Genomic DNA, 26,129 nt, shown 5'->3' with positions numbered 1-26,129 from the left:
GTTTTCAGAACAGAATGTTTTTATTAAAAAAAATAATCTACCATGATTTGTGATTTTTTTGCTCCTTAAATCTCTTACTGTAAAAATCTGTGATTATATTTTTAACTTGAAACTTTTTAAGTTAAGACTTTTAAACTTTACTGTTTCGACCATTTAATTTGTGATTGCTAAATAAAATTCTTGTTATAAAACTGTAAATAGTTTATTTCAATATGACTTATATAGAGTACTTTTATATAATTCTTAAATTTTAATGTGACTTTGATAAATTAATTGTTTAAATGCTTTACTTGATTTAGGACCAATATCTAAAACAAATGTTCAAAAGCCAGAACTTCCTCCATTTGCAATGGTAAATTTTTTTGTAGTAATTTTTATAAACAATATAATTTTTATACTTATCATAATCTGAGATATTTTGCTTTTATTTTTAGGGATCAATAGTGTCAGATATTCAAAGTGCTAACATCGCAAAAAGAGTTTATCCTAAATCTAAACATGATGAAAATGTTGATTTTTCTAAAGATGATATTCCACCATCTCTAAGCTTTTCTCCTAAACAAAATATTTCAAAACCAGGGCCTACTCCTGCCAAGCTTCAGCGGGCGGATAATTTACTAGACTCATCAAATAAAATTGCTGAACGTGTTGAGGAAATATATGAAAAGCGAAAAAGAGAAATTTTTGGGCTTGGTCCAGATCAGAGAAATGAATTTCAGCCTGTAAATACTTTTGTTAGCTATGAGGAGCGAAAAAGAGAAATTTTTAATAATGAACCTTTAAATTATGAACAGCGTAGGAGAGAAATATTTGAAGGTCCAATGGATTATGATCAAAGAAAAAGAGAGGGGTTTAGTGGAAATTATCCTCCTCAGCATGGTGTACCTCTACCAGGTTTGCTTCAACAAGGTATACCGCCACCAGGTATAAACAATATTTAATTTATATATATGTTAAATATATTTTGGTATTGTTACTTTGTCATTATAGATTTAAATAGTTGCAAAAAAAAGTTCTATAAAAATCAAACCTTTCTATATATTTATTTCTTATCTTACTCCTAGGAGTAAGATTTATTATGAGTCATCCTAGAGAATGTTCTCATTCTATAAATAAGTTTTTTACAACTATAAATAATATCTGCATCCCTGCAGAGAAGTGGAGTGCCAAAAAAGATTTTAGATTTGAAAGTCACAAAATAATTATTTATTTCTGGTTTTTGGTATCTACGAGCTTCAAAAATGTATGGGGGCTTATGGAATACATTTAGGAAAATTTTTTTCATGTTTTTTGGTTAAAAGAACAAACAAATTTTTGAAAAATTTTTAAAGCTTTTGGGACTCAGCACCCCTGGATTTGAAATTAAGTAAATATTTGCTTAGTTATTATAAGCATAAGAGTCACAATGTTTTAATAGAAAAAATTCATAATTAAGACACCCAAATCAAAGTGTTTAAACTTAAAGCTGGTGTTTTTAATTTTTTTTTTATTTTATTATTAAAATTGAATTTTTTTTTTCTAAATATTTTGACCTATTATTTAAATTAATATTTAATTTATATATTAAATTATATAAATTAATATATAAATTTATTAGATTTAGATTTATTTTAATAATTTTATGATTTAATTTGTTTTATTTTAAAATTAGTTATTTTTAAAATAAAGACACATTAATATTAAACAAAACTGATTAAAATTTATTAAAGTTAATGTTTCTTTTATATATTACTTTTAGTTCCATGTTTAGAAATAAGTTTACTAGTTGACTTTTATTTGCTTTCTTTTCAATTTTACATCAATGCCGTGTATGTATATGTGTGTGTGTGTGTGTGTGTACATGTGTGTGTGTGTGTATATATATACACTAGGGTGTGTCGATTTTTAAGGTAAAATGAACTTTTTATAATTTCGAAAAAAGAGTAGTGAAAAAATATAACTTTGCCATTTTTTAAGAAAAGTGATATTTTCAAAAATGAAATCATTTTATTGGTTGCTTGGTAAATTTTGATTCTTAATTCACTTATTTTGGTTATTACCAATAATTTGCAAGTTTTCATTTTTTTCTTTGAAAAGTAATTAATACGTCATAAATACAGACCAAAAGGAAAGCTCCGGAAACATTTTGACATAAAAATGTTAAAAAGAACAAGGAATGCATTATCTATTAAAATGAGCAATCTTGTAGGAAGTGGAAAAGAACTTTATACATCTGAGCTTCCAACAGCTAGAGATATGCTAAGATATGGTATATTTTTAAGAGAAATTAATGATAAAAATGTTAGGAACTATACTGTAGATCATCTAGTTACTGATATGTTACCCGCTTTACTTGGCCAATGGTTGAAAGCAAGTGCACTTTTTACATATCCTGTTATTATTCATGAAAAAACAATTTTCAAAAAACTTAAGTGTTTATGGAAATCAGCTGTTGATTTTAGTATTGGGCATGGTAAAAAAGCTGAAAAAGAAAGATTTAGTTTAAAGTTAGACAATCTTGTGGACATCTTATTTTGCAAATGTAAACTAATCCTTTGTACAGAGTACAAATGTGATTCAGAATGTATGGAAAAAATTCATATAAAGTGTAAATGTAAGAGAGATGAAAAAATACCGATTTTAGAGCTTCAGTTCATCCACTATCGGAGGACTAAAATTGGCAGTTATGGAACTTTCCATATTGGTGGTGCAGATAGGAAAGAATCCAAAAAAATTAAAATAAAACAACAAAAACAAAGAACAATGAAAATAAATAAAGAAGATAAGGTAACTACTTAAGTAGAAAGCTTGAACAACTACATCACATACTCAAACATATGTATGTGTATATATATATATATATATATATTATATATATATATATATATATATATATATATATATATATATATATATATATATATTACTTATTTTAAAGCCAGATGAAACATTCAATCAAATAGAACAAATCGATTGCATGCACAAGAATGAATCCTTATCTCTTTTATTGCCACATATTGAGCAAGTAAGTTTAAAACTTTTAGTTGTATACAATATTAGTTTAAATACAGATTAAGAATATAAACAATTTATTAAATTTTTCAGGATTATGAGTATAGTGAAAATGTTCAAGCAATTTATATAAACAGCTGCTCTTCATCATTTAAAGATGATAGTGGTCAGAAAACAATCCAAAGTGATAATCAAGCTCAATGTAAATTTTCTCTGAATCAAACATGTTCAGTTTATAATACCATGAGTATTGAAAATATTGCTCTGGCCAGTATGAGACACCATACAAGTTTAAGAGAAACTGCTGAAAAAGTTACAGCAACTTTGATAGATGCAAAGATTATAAGCAAGAGTGATTGCCATCTTTTTATAGATCATAACAAGGTAAAAAGGGCTCAGGAAAAATTGGCAAAAGAATTAAACAATCAGTTTGAGGTAGACCTAGAAAAAAACCCTGTGTCATGTCTTTTTTTTGACGGGAGAGTAGATGCCACAAAAATGTTTATAGAAGTAAATGAAAGAAGTTTTCCTAGTCTGATTAAAGAAGAGCATTACTCTGTTGTAAAAGACCCTGGTGGTGACTATATTTTTCATTTTGTTCCAGATATGACCAATAATAAAAAGAAAGCTGAAGTTATTGCAGATCACATAGTTGACTGGTTAAACAGGAAAAATCAAAATCTCATGGCTATTGGAGGAGATAGCACAAATGTCAATACTGGTTGGGCGGGCGGAGTCATGCAATGGGTAGAAAAAAAATTAAATAGAAGATTAGTTTGGATTGTTTGTGATCTACATACTGGTGAATTAGGGTTAAGACATTTAATTAAACATTTAGACGCTTTCTCATAATAAATGGTCAGGACCACTTGGGAAAATGCTTGACACAGCAACTGGGATTGAAATCAATACCAACTTTGTTAAAATAAATTTAGGCCCTCCTTTGATTTATCTCAGTCAGAAGATTGTAAAGGATTTAAGCACTGACCAAAGTTATGCTTATCAAATTTGTCAAGCAATAAAGACTGGAGATCTGCCTATCAAGTTAGCAATGCTGGAAATTGGACCAGTCTGTCACAGTAGATGGCTAACAACAGCTCTTCAATTTTGCAGAATTTGGGTGTCTAATCATGGCCTTACTGGTACAAATCTAGATAATTTAGAAATAATTGTGAATTTTATTGTTAGTGTTTATATACCTAACTGGTTTAATATAAAAGTTCATTCAAGTTGGGTTGAAGGACCTAGACATGTCTTGTATCAACTAGAGTTACTTAGAACTCAGAGTAACAATGTTTTAGATATCGTTATGCCAACAATTAGACGATCAGCGTGGTATGCACATTCTGAAGCAATTTTACAATCCATGCTTTGCAGCAAAAATGCAGAAGAAAGAAAAGAAGCTGTAAACAGAATTCTTACTATACGAGGAATAGGAGATGAGGTAACTCAAGTTGAAGATAGTAGTCTCAGAGTAAGAAGAACACCAGAAATAAATCCTAATGCTAAACAGCTATCAGACCTTATAACATGGAATTTAAGTGTTACTGAGCCTCCACGTACCTGCCCTCTTACATCTGCCACAATCAAAGAGTTTTTAGACTATCCTATGGAAGTCCCTCACTGGAATTCTCATACGCAGTCAGTTGAAAGATGTGTCAAATTGGTAACTGAGGCTGCAAGCCATGTTTACACACATGAGCGAAGAGAATCATATATACGTGCTCAGCTTGTAGATAGACATTTAATGTCACGAAATAGAAGCAAAAAAGATATGGCAACCCTCGTAAAAACTGTAGGGAAGTAGATAAAGACTCTCTATTCCATAAACAAATTTAAATATAATGACTAATGTCTAAAGCAACCAAAAATGTGAAATATTGAAATCAAAATTTACCGCGCTAGCACTTATTAGAATTTGGTTTTGAAAGTTTTCCTGTGTTAACTAATTGTAAACTTACATTTTTTCACTACTCTTTTTTAATATTTGAAACACACATATACAGGGTGTTAACCAGGAATAAATTTGAAAATAGAAACACGAGCTCATAAATTTCATATTTCATATTTATTGAGTTCATTTATAGAGTTTATTTTCATAGTTAATATTAATTTTCTTTATACATAAATCGCATAGTGAAATAAAGTTACAATTACAAATTCTCAGCAAAAACAACAACAAATGTCGTTTAATTACAAAAAAATATCGGTCACAAGCAACAAAAATTACCAATAATTATTTTTTCATTTATGGTCATAAAATGTTCTGACTATGATTTATTCAAACATTTAAATTTGCTTTTACATTTTTAAATTCAAGCAAGCAGTGAATCCAGTTTTCTTGATTTTTAAATTTCTAGTATTGTTTGTTGTAATAAAAAAAAATATTCTTGTTTTAATTTATATATAACTATATATATAAATACATATATTGTGAAATATATCTGTATATATAAAATACAAAATATTGCTATTAATTTGTACATCCTATTATTTGAGAATAGCTGAGCAGTGATTTGTTCTCAACTCGAGGAAAGCAAGATTAGACCTCGTATTTTGCATGATACAGAAATATTTCAAGACATTCTTCTGAGTGCGAAACTTCATCCACTCAATTAAAATGCAATTTTTATATATTTATATAATTTACGTTTTAAATAAAAGCAAGCTTTAAATAAAGTAAAGAAACCTTTTTTCTTCCTATTTTTAAACCTATTTTATTATATAAGAGATCTATTTTCCTCGTTAAATAAATTTCTAGTACTAGTTTATTATATTCATAAAACATTTTTTGTATTTAACTTATATTTCAAAGGTGATCTTTTAAAAAAGTGAGTAGAGAAAAGATAGTAGATAAGTAAAAATGATTTTAGTCAATACGATCACATAATTCAATTGATATAAAATACCAACAAAAAAAAGATAAACAATAACTTGAAGACTTACAGTAATATCCCTAATTTATCAAAATTTCAAAAGTATCTGACGTAGGCGGCTTCTCAATCTTTTTGTTGGCTAAGTACATTTACAACTTGAAGTAGAGTTTGCAGTAAGACATAAGTATTTTAACTTTTTAGCCAAAAAGGGCAAAATTTTAAAAGAAATAGTATTTGTGGGTGTTAAACCAAACAAGCTTGTTATTTTTTAGATTGTACTCTTCTTGCTAACTTTTTTATATAATATTTTCTGTTGTTGGAACGCATTACAAAATTTATTTGCAAATTTAAAAAAATGAATTTTACATGCAAGTTGATGAGAAAATCCCAATTCTTAAAGAGTTTTCTTTAAAGAGACATTTTTGCAGTTATGCAATCGCGTAGTTATACCAATAATGGCAATTTTATTTCAAGTTTTACACAATTAAATTATAGTTTTTTATGTTATTTTTCTATTAGTTTTTAAAACTAACTAATTTTCAATAATTTTTAGAATTATTATTAAACTTTAATTTGGCAAGCTTTTGATTTTTGCACAAGCTATATGTTTATTTATATAAAAATTGCTTATTAAAATCCAAAATTTGGTTTTATACTTGTTACAAGCATATGTTTGTAACGTTGATGGAGGCCTGTGTATATATATATACACACACACCTATAAAGGTCTTAAACCACAACAGATGTGTGTGTGTGTGTATATATATATATATATATATATATATATATATATATATATATATATATATATATATATATATATATATAAAAACACACACTCATACAAACACCTGTAAAGGTCTTTAACCACAAAAATGCCAATTAAATGACTAGAAATTTTTTTTAAATCATACTGAGTGTTTTTATTTTATTTTTTTTAATTAAATAAAAACATTTTGAATGTTTTTGTTTTTTTACTGTTAATCATGCGCGGAATGTTGCTACTTCGAAAAAACTTTCTGACAACTCCTAACTGGTTGTCAAAAAGTTTTTCTGTATTTTGTTGACACAAAAAAAAATTAAAATGCAAGACTGGAATTTTTTTATTACTTGATAGACTGCCTGCCCCAACCAAACCCTCAGTCGATGTAGCAGCACTCCATTGCGAGTCAGGCTATAAGATAATCCATTACTTAAGCCAGACTTGTCTTGCTTAAGTAAAAAAAAAAAAATGATAATTTGTCCGACTTATCCGAACTTATCATAAAAATTAACAAATAAGAAATTAATTAAGTTGATCAAGTTGACTTTTAATTTGTCATTCGATTATGCAGAGTCTTTAATTCAAAACAAAACAAAAACAAAAAACTTTATTTTCTAATTACCTTAAGATATTTTTTAGCACATTATTAGATTTTCATTAACTTTAAGATTTTTGTTATGAATATCTTGTCCATTTATGATTATTTTTTTATTAATCTTTTTGATCCAAGAAATATGAGGAACCTTTAAGAAAATATTTGTTGATTGAATTTTTAATGCAAGAGTATTTAAAAGACAAACAAAAAAAAGGATAAAAGGTTTTGAACAATTCATTATTTCATTCGTCAAATCCAAAGAAATTAATGTTTTTAAACCAGTTTTTTTCACTCTTTTTGAGTATTTTTTTCTTTCTGATTGTGTTGGCCTTCGCACTACATAACTCGCCCATAACTCTATGTAATTTCAGCCATGAGCAACATTTTAACACCTGATTTGCCTCCTCTATTTACAGATGTACCATCTGCACCAAAACCAACTAATTTGTTATTGCAATTTTTGATTTCTATATTCTTAAGTGATTCTTTTATCGTGTTAAAAACTCTGTGCAATGTTCTATATTCAACATCTGAAAGTGAAAGAAAGTCACATTCAATACATACTTCCGATTTTCCAGATGGGATTGGATTAAAAGTGACATCAAATATGGCATTTTTTTCCATAATTAAAACGTAGTTAGAACTGTCAATTAGAATAGTGAAAAAGCTACGCTTATTCAGTTTTTTTTAAGATCTTTCACCAAACTCAAAACAATGTATTCGATGAATGTTCCGCAAGTATTTGCGTTCTTGTAAGTTTGGCCAAAGACTACAGCATATTTCTCTAGTAATTGAATTAATTTTGGATATAGACTTGCTATAAAGTAAGCAACCTTGAATTTCTTTTTGGTCAAATCAAGATCTTTACTATGCATGGTTTGAATACCGGATAAACCGTCTGTTTGCCGCATTTTTTTTTTTTAATTCTATTGCACAAACTCACACCTTTTGCTTTTATAAATAATTCAAAGGTTTTCTGGTGCGACATTTCTTCTGTGTGTATGATTGCAGAACTGTGTTGCAATCAATTGCATCCTTTTCCACCACTCTTAGCATACTCTACATACTCTGCATTTTACTTCATACTCTACATACTTCTGCACTCTATTTCAAGCAAATTGTTAGCATTATATTTCGCAAGCATAGAATCTTTCCAGTTATTAGCTGTTTGTAGTTGTAACTTTCTTTCTTTGTTAGCCTGAATATGTTGTTAGTGATGTTAATGCTCATTAACGTCACTAACAACATATTCAGGCTAACATTTTTTTATTCCTATTATATATATATATATATATATATATATATATATATATATATATATATATATATATATATATATATATATATATATATATATATTTATATATATATATATATATATATATATTATAAATATATATTATATTATATTATAAATATATATTATATATTTATATATATATATATATATATATATTTATATATATATATACACATATACATATATATCAGATAGGATTTCTCCAGAAAACAGACATCTTTTTATTAATGCTAGAAACCATTGTATAAAGCTTTTGTCTAATGCCAAAGTGTGCTATTCTCAGGTCAGAAAAGCTAGTATTTTATCTCAAAAATTTGGCTCCAGAGACTTATGAAGAATCTGTAATTCCTCCTCCTGCATTGTTCAGATTTTTTTACCTCACCTAAAAACAAAGCTGAATTGTTTGCTAAGAACTTCACATCAAAATCATCTTTTAGTTCCACTAGTCGTGTTCTACCCAATGTAGCTGACAAACAGGTTAATCCATTACTTGACATTCCTATCATTCCAGCTTCTGTATTTTAAGTAATTTTCTGCTTTGACTCTTCTATAGCTTGTGTTCCAGACAACATACTTGTTAAAGTCTTGCAGAAGTGTTCTCTGGAGCTGTTGTAGTCCTGGTCTTGCAGTGAACCTCCAACCATAATTACATTGTCGTAATGTTGCTTCTCTTTCTCTTTTCTATAAATACTGTAATGGACACTGCTCTAAAAAGCTAGCATCACTTGTGCCATCTACTATAATTCATTACGATTTTACTTGTCATTCAATTAAGTCTCATCCTTTTTCTGTGACTGTTCCTAAGTGCTCCAAAATTCTTATTCGCCCAGTTTTCTTCTTCAAACATTGGTTCTTTGGAACTCACTTCCAACATTTTGTTTTCCTGATTCCTTTAATTTGCAATTTTTTAAGTTGTCTGTTGATTGTTTTAATCTTTTCTCTTCTAGTAATTTCCAACTCTAATTTTGGTTGCTTGGAACCTGGTTGGAAGTGAAAGCATATATATATATATATATATATATATATATATATATATATATATATATATATATATATATATATATATATATATACATACATACATACATACATACATACATATACAGTCCTTGTTTTAAATACAAAATGTTTAACGCATCAGCCTAATGTAATTTTGACGCCATAAATATTTCTTTATTTTTTTATTTTTTCACCTTTTTTAAATTACTGCATGTTAATTGCCACAAAACGCATCAGCCTAATGTAGTTTTGGCGCCATAAATATTTCTTTATTTTTTTATTTTTTCACCTTTTTTAAATTACTGCATGTTAATTGCCACAAAACAAGTTGAATATTATTAAACTCATTTTTTATTACTATTAGGAAATGTTTATTTTCTTTCAATTTTTATTTATATTGAATAATTTAATTTTTTTTTTTTTTAATTTTAACATTTTTAAAAATGTTTGATATAAACAAATTTCTTTCTTTTCTTGACATTTGTATAAATGAATTAAAATATGTTAATATTTTTTAAATGATAATTTCTTAAATAATCATTTAAAAATTCGCAATTTTTATTTTTATTTTTAAAAAATTAGCGAGTAATAAATAAAGAAATTACATATTATCTTTTTATGGATATTTCCGGAATTCTGGATATTTTTTTCAACTTAAAGTTTTTGCGGATATATAAAACATTTTCCAAAAAAACAAGTTTAGGTGTATATATTTGTTTGATTAGTTTTTTAAATCATCACTCATATAAAAATTAAAAAAATAAAAATAAAAACAACTCAGCTAAAAGCAAAATCTAAAGGAAAATAAGGAAAAACATATTCCGGATTTTTTCCAGATTTTTTATATAAACAATTTTCTCGATTTTCAAAATATGACCTGGATGACCTATGGCTATTAAAATGAAAATAATATATTTTAAGAATAAATGAAATTTAAATATTGACCAATACTTTAATAATATTTTTAAATAAATTTGAAGTTAAACTCAACCACTAACTTTTAATTTAATAATCTTAATTAAATTTTTTCAATAAGAATAAAATTATATATTTTTATTGAATTAATTTTAAATTAAATTTTTTTTTTTTAATCAGTCTCAATTAAATATTATTATGATTTTTGCTTCAAGCTTAAACTATTAGCGTTTTTCAAACCAAAAAATCAATACAAGTTTAAAAAATATATATATATATATATTAGAATATCATAATATAAAATAAAGATAAAATAAAATTTAACTTTTTTTTATCATTAATTTATTTTTTATTATTAAATAAAAATATAAGTTATTTTTTTTAATTGTAATCAAAAGTTGCTAGAGGGTAAATAAAAGTTTTTATTATATATATATATATATTTTTTTTAATGTTTTAATAATTTTTTTTATAAAAAAAAAAAAGTTGTTGTTAACTATAAACAATTTTCTTTTCTGATTAATTACTTCTTTTATCTTACTGTTTATAGAATAATTTAAATTTTAAAAAATTGCTTAATGGAAGTCGCTCTAGGCGTACGCAAATTGCTGGCAACTTAAAGCTTTAAAACAAGGCCTGGTTTGTTTATATATATATATATATATATATATATATATATATATATATATATATATATATATATATATATATATATATATATATACACATATACATATACATATATATAATCTTGAATTTTATTTAAATAATCTTTTGATAATAAAAAAATTTTTTTTTTTTTTTTTTTAATGTTAATGCATGAATTAACTTTTGGTTTATCATTGGCATGGGCTTCTAGCGTTTTACCAGTTTTTCAGAACTGGTTTTATGCTTTGTTTGTATGCTAGCTTATAGATGAATTCTGATTGTTTTAATACAACTTCATAAAGCAGGATAGAGTTATTAAAAAAAATTTTGTTTTATGAAATGGCTGATAATCTAGTGGATATTTTGCTAAAGGGATCCCAAAGTGCCGAGACAATTTGTGTTTATTTTAAAGAGAATGATAAAAAAAATGTATGGGCAGAATTTTTTTGAAACAAAATAATAAATGCATACCAACAAAAACAAACTTTGTTGTTTTACTCGAAGCTGGCTGTCTCCACAGTAGCAATTCTCTTGAAGTCTTTAAAAATATACGCCGCAATCTACAGGCTCTAATTTATTCAAGCGCGTTTAATTCCAAAGAGTTTTAGTAAATGGTGTCATTAAAGAATTTTTTATTTTAATAATAAATATTTTTTGCTATTGTTTTGTTTGTTTTTTAAAATAGCATTTATTATCAATCGTATGACTTTCCTTTAAATTTTATAGTAAGCTAAACATAATATTTTTTTATAGAGCACGAGAACTAAATAAAATTAAGATTTTTATATTTTATAATTGACGTTGTTGTAGAATTTTTTTTGAATCAATATTATTTATTATTGTTTTATTTGTTTTTCAAAATTATTATCAATCAATGACTTTCCTATAAATTTTATAGTAGGCTAAACATAAGAAAATTTTTTATAGAGCGCGAGAATGAAATAAAATTAAGATTTTTATATTACACTCTTAAATAAAATAAATATATAAAAAAGTCGTTGATCGCCTTATTATATATTCTGAATCTTTTTTTCTTTTTATGTAAATAATGGGAACTTTTTTTTAGTTTATCTGAGCTGTTTATTGCTATGACATTTTTGTTCTCCTATCGAAATGACATTTAAAAAATTTTTAAATTTTTAATAAATAATTTCTTTAATTTATAGTTAGACAATATTATTAAATGAAATCATTTATTAGAGATAATAGCCGAATTCTTTAATTTATAGTTAGACAATATTATTAAATATGTCAATTTAGTGGAAATTGATAAGTTTTGATGATTTGCATATAAATATTAAGGTAATTTTGTATTTTGCATTTGGATTTTGATAACTAAACAGTTAAAATGACGGCAACTCATACATACCGATTCGAACCTCTTAAAAAAAGACAAAAAAACCAATATGGATAAAAGAAACAAAATAGTTGAAAATCACTATGAAAATTTGAAATTTGATATTGTTAAAACATCAAAGTTTTAAGCCGTTTAAGTGTTGGTGCTGAACAATGGTGTAACCATTGTTCAGCACCAACACTTGTTGGCACCAACATATTGTTTATACCCATAGGTATTGTTGTTCAGCACCAACATATTGTTTATACCCATAGGTATTGTAAAACTATGCCACTTGAAAAAGAATGTCTTTGTTGTGTTGAAATAAAGGAAATAAATATTGCCGCAGGTATTACAAATTAAGTAACGTTCTTTAAAGTATAAACTGATGTGCGCATTATTAATAATAGTAATAATAACAAACATTAACTTTTTTTTGTACATAATGGCTATGTAAAGTAAAAAAAATTTGTTTTTTTAAGATCATCAATGCATAACAGCATAAAATAGACAACTTTTTATTAATTAAAACAATAAATAATGTTTTATGGAAATAATTGACAGATGGCGATTAAAATTGTTACTGTGTTAAAGCGCGCGTTAAAAAGCATATTTAATATTTTCTAATTTATATGTCGTATTTGGCAAGTATTTTACGTTTCTCTTACCAAAAAACTAGCAAAATTGACAATGAAAGGTTTTTTGTTAAACGATTTCAATTTCAAAATAGAGTCGATAATACTACACTTTTTTTGCAATCTTTAACAGTAATTATTTAACTTTAAAAATAAAATGAGCAATACATGTTTTATAGAATAAATTTTATTAAATATATCTTGCTTGATTAAATAATTACTTCGAGTATATATTTAACTCAATGTAAAGTTTAGCAAATTATGGGGTTGTACATATAATGTACAAACGCCTGAATTTCAATTCCCCCCCCCCCTCCCTCCCCCGCACCTACCCTATCCCCTTCACCCTTCATTCCACATTTTGCTATAGTTTTTTTGATTACCCTCCATCTCCCTAAAACTATCTACGCTGTTAACCTACCTACCCAACATTTTATGAAATTTTTTTTACATTAGTGTCTCTGTACTTTTATAATTGACCCTCTGCCCTCTATCTCATATACGCTCTTTGCAGACCCCCTTTACCCCACCCAAGCGTATGTACTTTATGAACAATTCCTAAATGCTGTTAATTAAACTTTTATAAAGTTAAAAAATAAAAAATAATTTTTTTAACAGAACCTTTATACAAATAATAATAATTTATTAACAATAAATATAACACAAAATTAATTTACAGCAATAAACAAGCTTAAAATGTCTGAAATATTTTATTATTATTTTTAATACAAACTTTGTAAAAATAATAAAAAAATAGTAGTTTATGATTAAAAAAAAACTTTAATATAATGATAAGTAACTAAACAAATTCTTTAATAATCTATAATGGAAAAAAAAAATCTATAATTTGCTAACAAAAAAAATTTTTAAGATTTCTTATTGAAATTCTACAATGGCGTCATTTACTAAAACTCTTTGGAATTAAACGCGCTTGAATAAATTATAGAGTCTGTAGATTGTGACGTATATTTTAAAGACTCCAAGAGAATTGCTACTTTGGAGATGGCGAGCTTCGAGTAAAACAACAGAGTTTGTTTTTGTTGGTATGCATTTAATATTTTGTTTTACTTAAAAAAATTCTGCCTAAGCATTTTTTTTTTAATCATTCTTTTTAAATAAACACAACTTGTCTTGGCACTTTGGGATCCCTTTAAAGAACATTATGTTAGATGAATAGTTTGAATCAGCATCTACATAGTTTTGTTTGTTATCAGGTTAACAGTAAGATTAGAATGAATTTTTAAATAGATTTAAAATCAAATTTAGATAATTAGCGATTTTAATATTGTAATGGGATATTGAAAGTGTATAAATTGGATAATACACTATCAATATCTTATAATATATATAATATCTTATAGGATATACTAGGTATAATATTCCTCATTGGGTATTGTATTAATCGGATATTGATATTGATGTATGATTTCTTATTTGATCCATAAGTGATAAATTTTAAAAGTCCGATGTAAAAGAAAAATTCAAACTAATTCCTCATCCCTTTTCATCTTAGTATTTCTCGCAGCCTAAATAGGGCAAATACAGTTTTTAAAAAATTTAATTACGTTATTATTAATTGCAAGCAATAAAAATATTAATAAAAATGAAAAAAGAAATCTAGTAAAATAACTCTATTCTATAATAAAAAAACTCTTTTGACTTTTTTATGATATTATTAAAAATTCAAAAAACTGAAACTCTTATACATAGGTGTGTATACACACCTATATATAGTTGTTTAGTTTGTTGAATTGTGATATGTGAATATTGATTATCCTTTAGCATATTTTGTTGCATTAATTTTTTTTTTAATTTTTTGTTTAAAGCTTTAATATTTTTAAATTTGTTTAGAATTTCATGATGATTTTCATGATTTAAGAGGACCATTTCATCCCAGAGGTGATGATAGGAATCTTCCCAGAGGTGATGATAGGAATCTTCCCAGAGGTGATGATAGATTTAGAAATCTTGGTCCTAATGATTATTCTGGTACTGATGATCGATTTAATGATAGACATGATCGATATCCAATTGAGAGACCGGAAGTTATTGATTATGCTCATGGAGGTCGTGGCTTAGATGGACTTTTAGATACAAGAGATAATAGAGAAGCAATCTGGAGATCATCTGATGAGAGACCTTTTCACATTGAACAAAAGTTTGATAGAGGTATTCATTTTGATAGGATGATTGAGCCAGAACCAAAACACATTGATCGTTTTGGTGATCATGGACCTCATGTACATACTTTGTATCAAAGAGATCTCCCACGAAATGTTTCAGATTATGATTTTGTATCTGAAAATGAAAGACCGCGCGAAATAAATGACAGGCTTGAAATGCGTAGAAATCCTGATGACAGGTATCGATATACAGCTGATGTGGATTTCTCTGATGAGTTTTATGATAGACAAAAAGATTTTTCTGAAAGAGAAAGATATAATTCGTCAAGAGAAGATGATTTTAGATTTAATCAACCAAGAGATCGTTTATATGATCGCTCCATTGAAAATTATGAACCAAGCAAAGTAGACAGACATGGTTATAGAGAACCTTCAACACATATGAAAAGATTTGATGAGAGAGACCTTGACAGAAACAATAGAGATGATTTTCGGGATTATCAGATGCTATATGAAAAAGACAATGACGATCTAAGATCTTTTAGAGATTCAAAAAAAGGTTCTGGTGTACCTGAAATTGAACTTAAACCTGAGGTTCTTTCTGCTGCAGATATTTTGGATAGACCTGGAAGAGATAAACGTCCCAGAAATGTGAGTAATATTTAGTATGGATATATACACACACTTATATCAATAAAAGCATAATTATGTTATATTATGTACATGATGTACGTATGGTTATATACTAAAATAGTCATTTACAAGAACTTTCACGATCATTACATTCATTGACTGATATTTTTAGCTTTAGGCAGGCAAATATCTATGTATAAAGGAAATTGACAATGGAGTAAAAAATTAATTATTATTTTTTCTTAGTCTGAAAAAATGTCTTGCTAAAGATTATTTTGAAAATTAAAGTTAGCAAGTGTTTTAATGTTGTTTTGACCTAAACTTGTAATATATGTATATATGTGTGTATACACACATTTATAGATTTGGTTTTCTTTATATACTTATAAAAAACAAAAACTATATAATGAATGACATTTTGTTTTTTTTTCAGATAGTAATAATACTCCGTGGAATCCCTGGAGCAGGAAAATCTTTTGTAGCAAAACTTATTAAGGTTTTTTTTTTTTTTTAATGTGTTCAATGTTATTGCTTTTTTTTTATATATATATTTATTTAATTAAATTAAACTGAAAACAGGATAAAGAGTCATATTATGGTGCTCCAGCCCCGCGTATCTTAGTTTTGGATGATTATTTTATGCAAGAAGTAGAAAAAACAGAAATAGGACCAGATAAAAAAACTAAGCTTGTGAAGGTTGTTTATTTTTATTTTTTATAAAAGTATTAAATTTATAAAAAAAGTGTTGAGCCATAAATAAAAACTTATGAATTGATGGTGTAGTTTATAATCACTATGTTAAACCGTAGATAACAACTTATAAATTTATCATCTATGTTAAACCATAGATAACAACTTATGTATTGATGATCTAGTTTATAACTTTTGCATACTTTTAATTATAGAAACAAGAATATGTTTATGAAGCCAATATGGAAGAAACTTATCGCTCCAGTTTACTTAAAGCATTCAATAAGACTTTAGCAGATGGATTTTTTCCAGTGGTTATTGTTGACGCTATTAATAACAAAGTATGTTTATTTATTTTTGATTAAGAGATCAAATAAGTTTTAAAATAATCTTTTTGGTTCAATTTTAAAATCAGTTAGTTACATAGGGTATGAGCAATGAAGCCGCAAAAAATATTGATAAACATTACTTTAAGACATTTTAATAAACATACTTTAAGATGGTTTACTTACTAATGTGGCTTTAGGTTTATGCTTGTAACATATCCATTTATACCATTTGTAAATGATGTAACATTTTTTAAACTTATTTTGTACTTAATGCTCCAATGCAATTTTACTTAATACTAATATTTATTTTTATTTGTTACATTTTGAAGCTTCTGGACAACTCCATCATCAGATAATAATGTCAAAATATTCTTACAAAAATAAAGTTTTTAAAAAATATATAACACTGCATTAGCATTATTTTTTAGTTAGCAAAAAAGGCATCATCAGTTTTTGAAATTTGATAAAGAAATGTTTGCCATCATCTAAACTTGATTTATAAAAATATTTTGAATGAACTTAATTGAAGATAAATAAAAGAAGATAAATGATATTTTTAAATGTCATTTAAAACTTTTAAACATTATACTCTTGTTATTTTTAGACTGCACATTTTGATCAATTTTGGAGTGATGCCAAACATAAAGGTTTTGAGGTAAATTGAATTTTAAATTGAAAAGCATTTTCAATTTAAAAATACTTTATTTTATACACCTAATTTAAATTTCATTTCATTTCCAACTACCATAATACATATTTAAGGTTAAATTTGAAAAGAGATTCTAAAACAGAACCTTGATATTCCTCAAAGTTCTGTTCTAGGCCCTCCCTTGTTTTATTAATATAAATATTTCTTGTCAATTCATCTATTTGCTAATGATCTCTAAAAATTCTTAAAAAATATCAGTAGATCATATAATTCTCTATTTTCAAATTACAAATACGAAAAAGGAATGGTTCACTGTTTAACCTGAATTTATTTTAATACAGAAAAAACTGAAGCGTTTTATTTCTTTTTATGAGCTAACAATTTTAAATAATTCGTCATGTTTACGAATTTACTCATAAGAACCTTTACTTGCATTATTTTTATTTTAATGTATTCAAGTTTGGGGTTTCAAATTTGACTATCATATAAATTGCTACTCGGTGTAGTTAAGGCAATTTTAAAATATTAGAGTGTCTATATGATATTTTTTGACTACAACATATTCCTGTTAAATGATCAGGTCTGTGAATTATAAAAAAAATAAATGATAAATTTTGCAGTATCATAAAATATAAATGTTTGTAGCAAAAAAACCCAGACCAAAGATTCTTTTTTTTTTTTAAATCTTTTTAAAATCATGATCGCTTGTCCAAATTTGAATAAGATTCAAAATAAATACGCTTTTTAGGTGAAATAAACATCATAGTTTAATAATATGATCTGTTCTGATCGTTTATTGGCAATTTTTCATAATTATAAGCTCTTTCTTGGTGGGAATTTTTTGTGAAAATTGATAGAAATATTGTATTTTGACAACTATATATAGTTAACATACGTCAGAACCAATTAGAATTAGGATCTATTTTGGGTTAAGGCACATTTTTAAATGAATATAACAAAGTTCATTTTAACGCCGATGAACGAAAGTGATCTAAATACTCCAAAATAGTGTTCTTTTAGATTTACTATTAGGGTTAATAAAAATGTTTTAAAAATTATATTAAAGAAAGAAATGTTTCTTTAAATATTATAAAAACCTGAAGCAAAAAAAGTTATAACATCTAAAGCTCTTGTTTGCACATAATACCCTGATAAAATCATGCTAATTTCAAATAAAAGTATTCAAGTAATTTGTAAATTGCCTTAACTACAGTAATCGAGTAGTCTTTAACTCAATCCTTAAAAGGATTTTCAGATCTTTTTACCAGACACATCAATATTTTCAGGGTCAAAAGATTAAAAAATTTATATATTTGTATGTATATTTTTTTTACTTTTGTTTCAAACTTTTTTACTTAAAGTAAAATAATATAGATATACTCTAATAGAAATGTTATAGAAAGCTTAATTTATCATCTCGTAAAACTTAGAAATATTTAAAGGATTGTATTTTCTATCATCTGTTAATGCAGCAAGAGCTTTGTATGCATTGTGAGGGGAAAAAACTTATAACTCCTTTATTATCTTTTTATCTTAAAATTAATTTTTTTAAATTTCTTTATGATACATTTTATTTGCTCATTTATTATTTACACCTGATTTTATAAAACTGTCAAAATTTTTATTTGAAATTGGTTTTAAATAAAATGGTTTTAGTTTTTTGACATTATTTATTTGTTATTAAAAAAATGCACTCTTGTTGCTGTTACTACAGTTATTATGATTGCTTTTTTTGTTGCTATGTTTTGACTTGGATGCGAGTAACGCCATCCTTATCAATCATTGACAAAGTTCTATGATGTTTATAAAAATTATAGTAGAGTAATATGCCTCCCTTTGTTTCATCCTTGATCTGTTTATATGTGCATAAATGTTGTCTCTTTAAACTTCCACTTTGCCACAACAACGGTTTTGTTGCTATTGATTTTTGTTCCTTCATTTTATGCATAAATCATAATAATCCTGCATAAATCATAGTTTCAGTTCTTCTGTACTTTAGACAAACTATAAGCTTCATATAGTAGCAAGGGTTTTCTAAATCTTTTGAAGAAAAATAAATAAAAATGATATAATTAACGGATAGGCAGATAACTTCTGATGAATTAAACATATATTTATTTGTACTATTGTAAACTGTTGTTAATGACATTTTATTATGCTGTCCCATTTTATTATCTGTGTTGGGCCAAATATGAAAGTACCTAATACCTTTTTAGTTTAAAATAATGGTTTTAGTTGAAAGATTATATGCCAGAAATAATTTTTTTTTTTTTTTTTTTTGTACAGGTGTACATCGCTGAAATAACTGGAGTTGTCGATGATTGTCTAAAGCGAAGTGTTCATAAAAGATCTAAAGATGAAGTAGAAAAGGTAATTTTTTTTTTTAATTTGTTTTTTTTTCTTTTCTTAGGAACTGTGATTAAACTTTTTTTGTTCAAAATTTAACCCATTTCCTCTATTGGCCAAGTCGTTTTACAGACCATGAATAACGAAATTGTTTATCAATGCAGCAAACAATTTTTAATTTGTGTTTTCTAGATGCTCAGCTCATGGGAAAAACCACCTGTATATTACAAGCAACTGGACGTCTCTGCTCTTCTTCAAGATGCTGCAATTGATGAAGTTGAAATGGAAGAAGCTGTAGAAAATACAAAGCAAGGGGAAGAAAAAGTAGCAAAACAAGAAGAAGACGATGAAGAATTGCCTACGGTAGCTTATTAAAATAAGTTCAATATTTTGAGATTTTTGAGAATTAATAGCACTTAAACGTATATCAAATATATTACATTTATCTATAAAAATGAATTCACATCTAGGGGTTCCATATTCCAAAAAGTAGCAAATGGGAGACTGATAAAGAAGAAACGCTCGGTATGTTTTATGTTTGTTTTTGTTTGTTTGCTGCATATTAGTTTATAGATTTAATTTTTTTTATTTCTAAGAGTTCGAATTTAATTAAGTTTACTTGTTATTCAGCCAAATTGGATGGTATTACAAAAAGAAAAAACAAAGAAGCTAAGTCAGCATCACCAATATTTGCAGAAGATGATGATGACGATCCTTATGGTGAAAAAGAAGCTGATATGAGATTAGGAAAGAAACGAGTACGGTTATTTATTTAAAAGTTTTAATAATGACGTGTATAAAATTTCATTAGTTAACTTCATTAAAGACCTTTATTTTTTAAATATGGTTGTATTATTGTAAAAAAAGCCAAAACATACATAAATAAAACAAGTTTGTTTGTAAAAAGATAAATATCAAGTGTGTAAGGCCTCAGCTTAAGCCACTGTAAAACTACTGTTTTACAATGTTTCTTGCTTTATATGTATATTGGAAAATTATCTAATGATTATGATGTAGTTTTTAAAACGAGTTTTTAGTTTTCCTTAAGCATTTAGGTTTCTTTAAACAAAGGTTTTTTTTCTCAAGAGTACATTAATAACAAAGCGTTTTCAATTTTTATTATTTTGAAATTCCAGGTTCGCTGGGTGGATATTGAAGAAAAAAAACAAATTGATCATCAACGAAAAATAGGCTTTTCTATTGGAATGGATTGGAACATCTTAACAGATCCAAATGCACAAATTCCTAAATAGGTGGGTTTTTTTTTTTTTTTTTATTTCGGATTGTAGTATAAACATGGTAGTAATTGAGCTTGGATTTGAGTATACATATCTACAACTATATCGATAGATAGATTTATTGATTGGTATATTAGATCTCTTAATGTGGGTTTCAAAATATAAATCTATTATTTCAACAGTATTTCTAATTTTCTAACTGCCTACTTTATTATTGAGTTTAATTTTTTAGGACAAAGTGAAAATGAGAAAGTAAAAAGCAAAATATGAATTTATTATAGTTGCATGGTTATCTGAGGAAAATAATGTATACGTAGATTTAATGAAGGGGTTATATGCCTAAACGATGAAGTATTTATGTGCCTAAATGATAAAGTGGTAGAGTAGCAATGTCTTTTCATAAACAATACTGTAAAATTGAGTAAATAATCTCATATCGACGCGAAGAATACATATTGATGATCCGTTACTGTTTTATAAAGTCTTTTTTATTGATTATTATAAAAATTATAACTATATTTAATTGTAGTTATTAAACGAAGAAAAACCAATAGTTTTTGTTTTTATTTACATCTAAGTTTAAAACTTATTTGTATATATATATTTTGTTTAAGTATTAACGGACGCAAACCAAGAAAAGTCGAAAATATTTTTGCATAATAGTTTTTTCTTGTTTAATTTTAGTCCACAAAGAATAATAGAATGAATTACGTTATTACAGAGGTAGCCTGTCATTTATTTGATGCAAATTTTATGCAAGAAATCGACTTTTTATAAGTAAAAAAAATATTCTGGTTAGTTTCTTTAACCATAGATTTTTCACATCAGATAATAAATCAATTTTTCGCATAATTCTTTCACAGATAAAACAACGGCTTTATTATCGAGAGATAAATTTTGATGTTTTGAAAATCCAGTAGTCGTGTAAATAGTGAATGAACAAATGAAATGTATTTACAAAAAGAAAATAAAAACCCAAAAATGCTGATCATTTAATAAATGACCTGACAGTTATTAATTTCATTGAAATTTTTGCTGATTGATTTTATGATTATCCGTTACAGATCCTTGAACATTTGTACCATAATTTTCAACTATAACAGCAATTTTTTCTATAACAATTGATAAATGGATGTTAGTTTGTAAACAGGGGTGATAGAAAACATTAAACTATGTCCACCATGTTGACACTTTCTAATGACTCTAAGCATAAAAGTTGCTTAGGATTAAGGATCATTTTTTGCCACATTTGAAACTTTACCCAAATTAACAATCGGTTATAAGTTTTATTTCATCTACAATTAAAAAACATTTTACTAGTAATTAGTCTTTACTTTTAAAAAAAATTTTTATAACACGAAACCGACGTCTGTCGCAGATGTTACAGACAATGAATTTCATTTACTCGGAGCATATAAGTATAAAACTGAATAAGTGCGAAGCAGTTCGTAGATTGACATAAAAGCGAAATGCCAATTTGCAATTATGTTAATATTTGCAATTTTACACTTAAGCCAGTTTTTGTAACTGCTTCGCACTGTTTGCGACAATTCGCCCATGTTTGCGATTTATTCGGCGCACTTATGCCAGTTCGCCCTTGTGTCAGTTTTTGCAACTGCTTTACACTTATACCAATGTTTGCAAAATCTTTTGGCGCACTTATGCCAGTTTTTGCAACGCTTCGCACTCATGAAATTCGCGTTTATTCAGCCTCTCGGTATAAAACTTATGAAATTTCATCAAGCCGCAAACATCAATTTTAAGTTGTCTCGGGGTATGCTTGTAAGCAACAATAAAAAAAAGAGTTTTACTGGACAAAAATTTACTGAAATGATTTTTACTAAAACATTTAAAACATAAAAAGAATTATTTAAAAGATACGCGACAGTTTTAACCATTAGTTATTGTAATTGTTCAACAAAATGTTTACTAAAATTTTGTAATTAAATAGAACCACTTTATTTTCAAAGCTTATGTTGGTTCAAGCTTATTTTCTCGCTATGAATTATAACACGACATTTGATTGACTTTGTTAATTAAATTTATTTCGATTTTTTAAAACTAAAGAAATTTTTAAAAATTCGAAAAAAATTTTTTTAAATTACCAAAGCTTAAAATTTTATTAGTTGTATATCATAATTTCCATTCAAGCTTGTAATACTCAATTTAATATTCAAATAATATAATGGTTTAAGAAAAAGTTGTTCTTTGCCGTTTCGTTGTCGCCATTTTTAATTTTTATACTTGAGTATTATTTGCGAGCCGTCATAATCACTGATCTATATTATAACTGGATAGCGCATCTCTTATATCGAAATTGAAGCCGAAAAATTATTTCGGCGGCCATATTGTGAGGACCCACGATTTGTTATGATGCACTTGAAATTCTAGGAAAAGAAACCAAAAGAAAGAAGAAGAAAAGAAAAGGATTGAAAGTACCTAGAAATTAGAAGGAATAAAAAGCAATATCAACAAAATAGTAAAAATCTGTTGTAAAATGTCTAACGAATGATCGTATTCTTTAGATAATTTATCTAGATTCTTATGTTGATATTCAAAAATTATGATTATAAGTACAAGTTGAAAATATAATACTCCTAAAAGTAAGTAAATAATCTTTTCAACTTTTTTACTAAAATATATAAGTTGAAAAGCATTCTATTTATTGTTGTTAATAATAGATTATATATATATATATATATATATATTATATATATATATATATATATATATATATATATATATATATATATATATCGCAGTGGCTACGGTACCGGCTGCTGGATCTTTAGCTCTAGCAGCTAGAGAACCGGCTGGTCTGGGTTCTAGCTAATGACAATGACGTAACTTTCAGTTGGTTTACTTCACATCCGCAATTAGAAACAAATAGTTCTATTGAACCGGCTGGTTTTTTGATGAAAATGGATGTTGGAAATCTGTTTAATTGATTTAATAATCCTTAATGAATATAAAAAAAAAATTTAAATTTATGTTTTATGCGTTCGTAATTTATTAAAACTGATAAATTATATTTTAGTTATTTGTTATACTTTACTTGTTAAACTTTACTTGTTAAACTTTAGGCACTGTTTCAGTTGCCTACCCCAATCATTTTATGATTAATTTTGATAGAGAATTTCGTGCTAATTAAGGATCGTATTACAACATTGATCTAAAAATTTGAGGAAGGCACTCTAATTTGATGTTATATGGTATCACAATGATGCTCTTTCTCTTCTAGACTAGGTCCTAAAATGCATTGTAAATGTAGTTTGACCTGATTTATCTGTCAAGCTTGAGGCTCTCTCCCCTTGACATAAAGTTTCATCTTTTTCTCTCTTCCATAAATAATATTTTGGTTGCTGCTCAAAAGAGGTATCAACTCTAGTTCCATCAATTAAAACTCTTTCTTGCTTGACTCATTATTCAACTAAGTCTCATCCTTATACTGTAAATGTCCCTACATGCTCTGCAAATTTTTATTTGTCTAATTCTTCTTTCTGCACTTCAACTCTTTTGGAACTCTCTCCCATCATGTTTTCCTGACTCATGCAACCTACATTTTTAACAATATTATTTGTTTTCTAGTAACTCCCAACTTAATAGTGGATTGCTTGTAACCTTGTTGGGAGTAAATCTAAATAAATAAAAATAAAAAAACTGTATAACTTTACTTGTTAAATTTATTTTTTATACTTTACTTGTTAAACTTTAGTTGTTATACTTTACTAATTGTACTAATTTGTTTAAGAAAGCAACAATTGAAAATTATATTATAATATTGTAAAAATAGTGTTAAAAATACATAAAATTAAAACTTAAAACTTAACAGCATTTTAAGGAGAAGAGTTCATCAGTTGTGTTGTGTTTTTTCATAAAATACTTTTTGTATTTTGATAAAATTTAAGTTTTTTTTAGTAGATAAAGGACCAAAAAACAAAAATTACTTGTTTTTTATTATTTATGGTTTTACTCCCTGAAACCATTATAATGCTTTTTATTTTTTTTAACTTTTCAAAATTGTAATGGTTTTTGTTATTGTTTGATGCTTTTTTTTTTTGGAGTTACTTTTTTTTGTAATAAACAGCAAATAAAGCTGCAAGCATATGTTTGGAGTTGATAGAAAACAAAGTGTGTTAAAGAGCAAAAAAGCTTCAATGACTGCATAAATCCAGAATATTATAATTTATTGTTAATTTTATATTAATACTCTGTAACGTTACCCCGCTCATATCCATACCTTTTCAGAAACAAGATAAAATTCTTTCATGTGCTTTCGTTTAGCACCACTTCACTCTATTGCCTTTCTCTTTGTTCTATATCGCTCTCCTTCATCTCAAGACAGCACTCTTTTTGATGTTATTTCCGATCATATTGACCAAGCCCTCTCTCTTTATCCATCAGCTAATATAGTTGTTGTCGGTGACTCTAATGCTCACCACTCTGAATGGCTTGGCTCTAGTGTCAGTGACTCTGCAGGCATTAAAGCCCACAACTTTTGCCTTTCTCAATCCCTAACTCAAATAGTCAACTTTCCAACTCGCTTTCCTGACAACCCTAATCATTTACCTTCTCTACTTGACTTATGTCTTGTTTCTGATCCTAGTCAGTGCTCAGTTTCTCCACATTCACTCTTAGGTGCTTCTGATCACAGTTTGATCTCTCTAAAACTAATATCTCATTCTTCTTCATCACCTGAATCCCCCTATTATCGAACCTCTTACAACTACAGTAAAGCTAACTGGGATTCTTTCCGTGATTTTCTTTGTGATGGCCCTTGGGTAGAAATCTTTCAACTTCCTGTCGACAAATGTGCTTCTTACATAACTTCGTGGATTCAGGCAGGCATGGAATCTTTTATTCTCTCTCGACGGTTCCAGGTCAAACCTCACTCTCCTCCATGGTTTTCCTCACACTGTGCTGCTGCGATTGCCAATCGAAACCGTTACTTCCATATTTATCAGCAAAACAATTCTCCAGAAAACAGATGTCTGTTTATTACTGCAAGAAACAATTGTAAAAAGGTTTTGTCTAACGCCAAAACCCGCTATTCTCAGGTCATG

The 26,129-nt window shown here is 26.8% G+C and overlaps 1 protein-coding gene across 1 annotated transcript in view; it reads left to right on the top strand.

The window, feature by feature from the left end:
* Nucleotides 1-21,721, top strand: part of LOC100209139 (YLP motif-containing protein 1) — a 53,626-nt gene extending 31,905 nt beyond the window's left edge. Inside the window, exons 7-19 of the mRNA XM_065800394.1 lie at nucleotides 300-352; nucleotides 435-924; nucleotides 14,910-15,832; nucleotides 16,248-16,310; nucleotides 16,394-16,510; nucleotides 16,720-16,845; nucleotides 17,438-17,488; nucleotides 19,769-19,852; nucleotides 20,021-20,191; nucleotides 20,299-20,353; nucleotides 20,459-20,586; nucleotides 20,965-21,081; nucleotides 21,299-21,721. Coding sequence (XP_065656466.1) covers nucleotides 300-352; nucleotides 435-924; nucleotides 14,910-15,832; nucleotides 16,248-16,310; nucleotides 16,394-16,510; nucleotides 16,720-16,845; nucleotides 17,438-17,488; nucleotides 19,769-19,852; nucleotides 20,021-20,191; nucleotides 20,299-20,353; nucleotides 20,459-20,586; nucleotides 20,965-21,081 — 2,378 coding nt within the window. The 3' untranslated portion in view covers nucleotides 21,299-21,721. The remainder of the gene's footprint in view (nucleotides 1-299; nucleotides 353-434; nucleotides 925-14,909; nucleotides 15,833-16,247; nucleotides 16,311-16,393; nucleotides 16,511-16,719; nucleotides 16,846-17,437; nucleotides 17,489-19,768; nucleotides 19,853-20,020; nucleotides 20,192-20,298; nucleotides 20,354-20,458; nucleotides 20,587-20,964; nucleotides 21,082-21,298) is intronic.
* The last annotated feature ends 4,408 nt before the right edge of the window (nucleotides 21,722-26,129 follow it).

Source organism: Hydra vulgaris, chromosome 06 (assembly GCF_038396675.1).
Source record: "Hydra vulgaris chromosome 06, alternate assembly HydraT2T_AEP".
NCBI classification, from domain to species: Eukaryota; Metazoa; Cnidaria; class Hydrozoa; order Anthoathecata; family Hydridae; genus Hydra; species Hydra vulgaris.
Note: the sequence above shows the minus strand (reverse complement) of the source record. Positions and strands in the feature narration are given on the sequence as shown.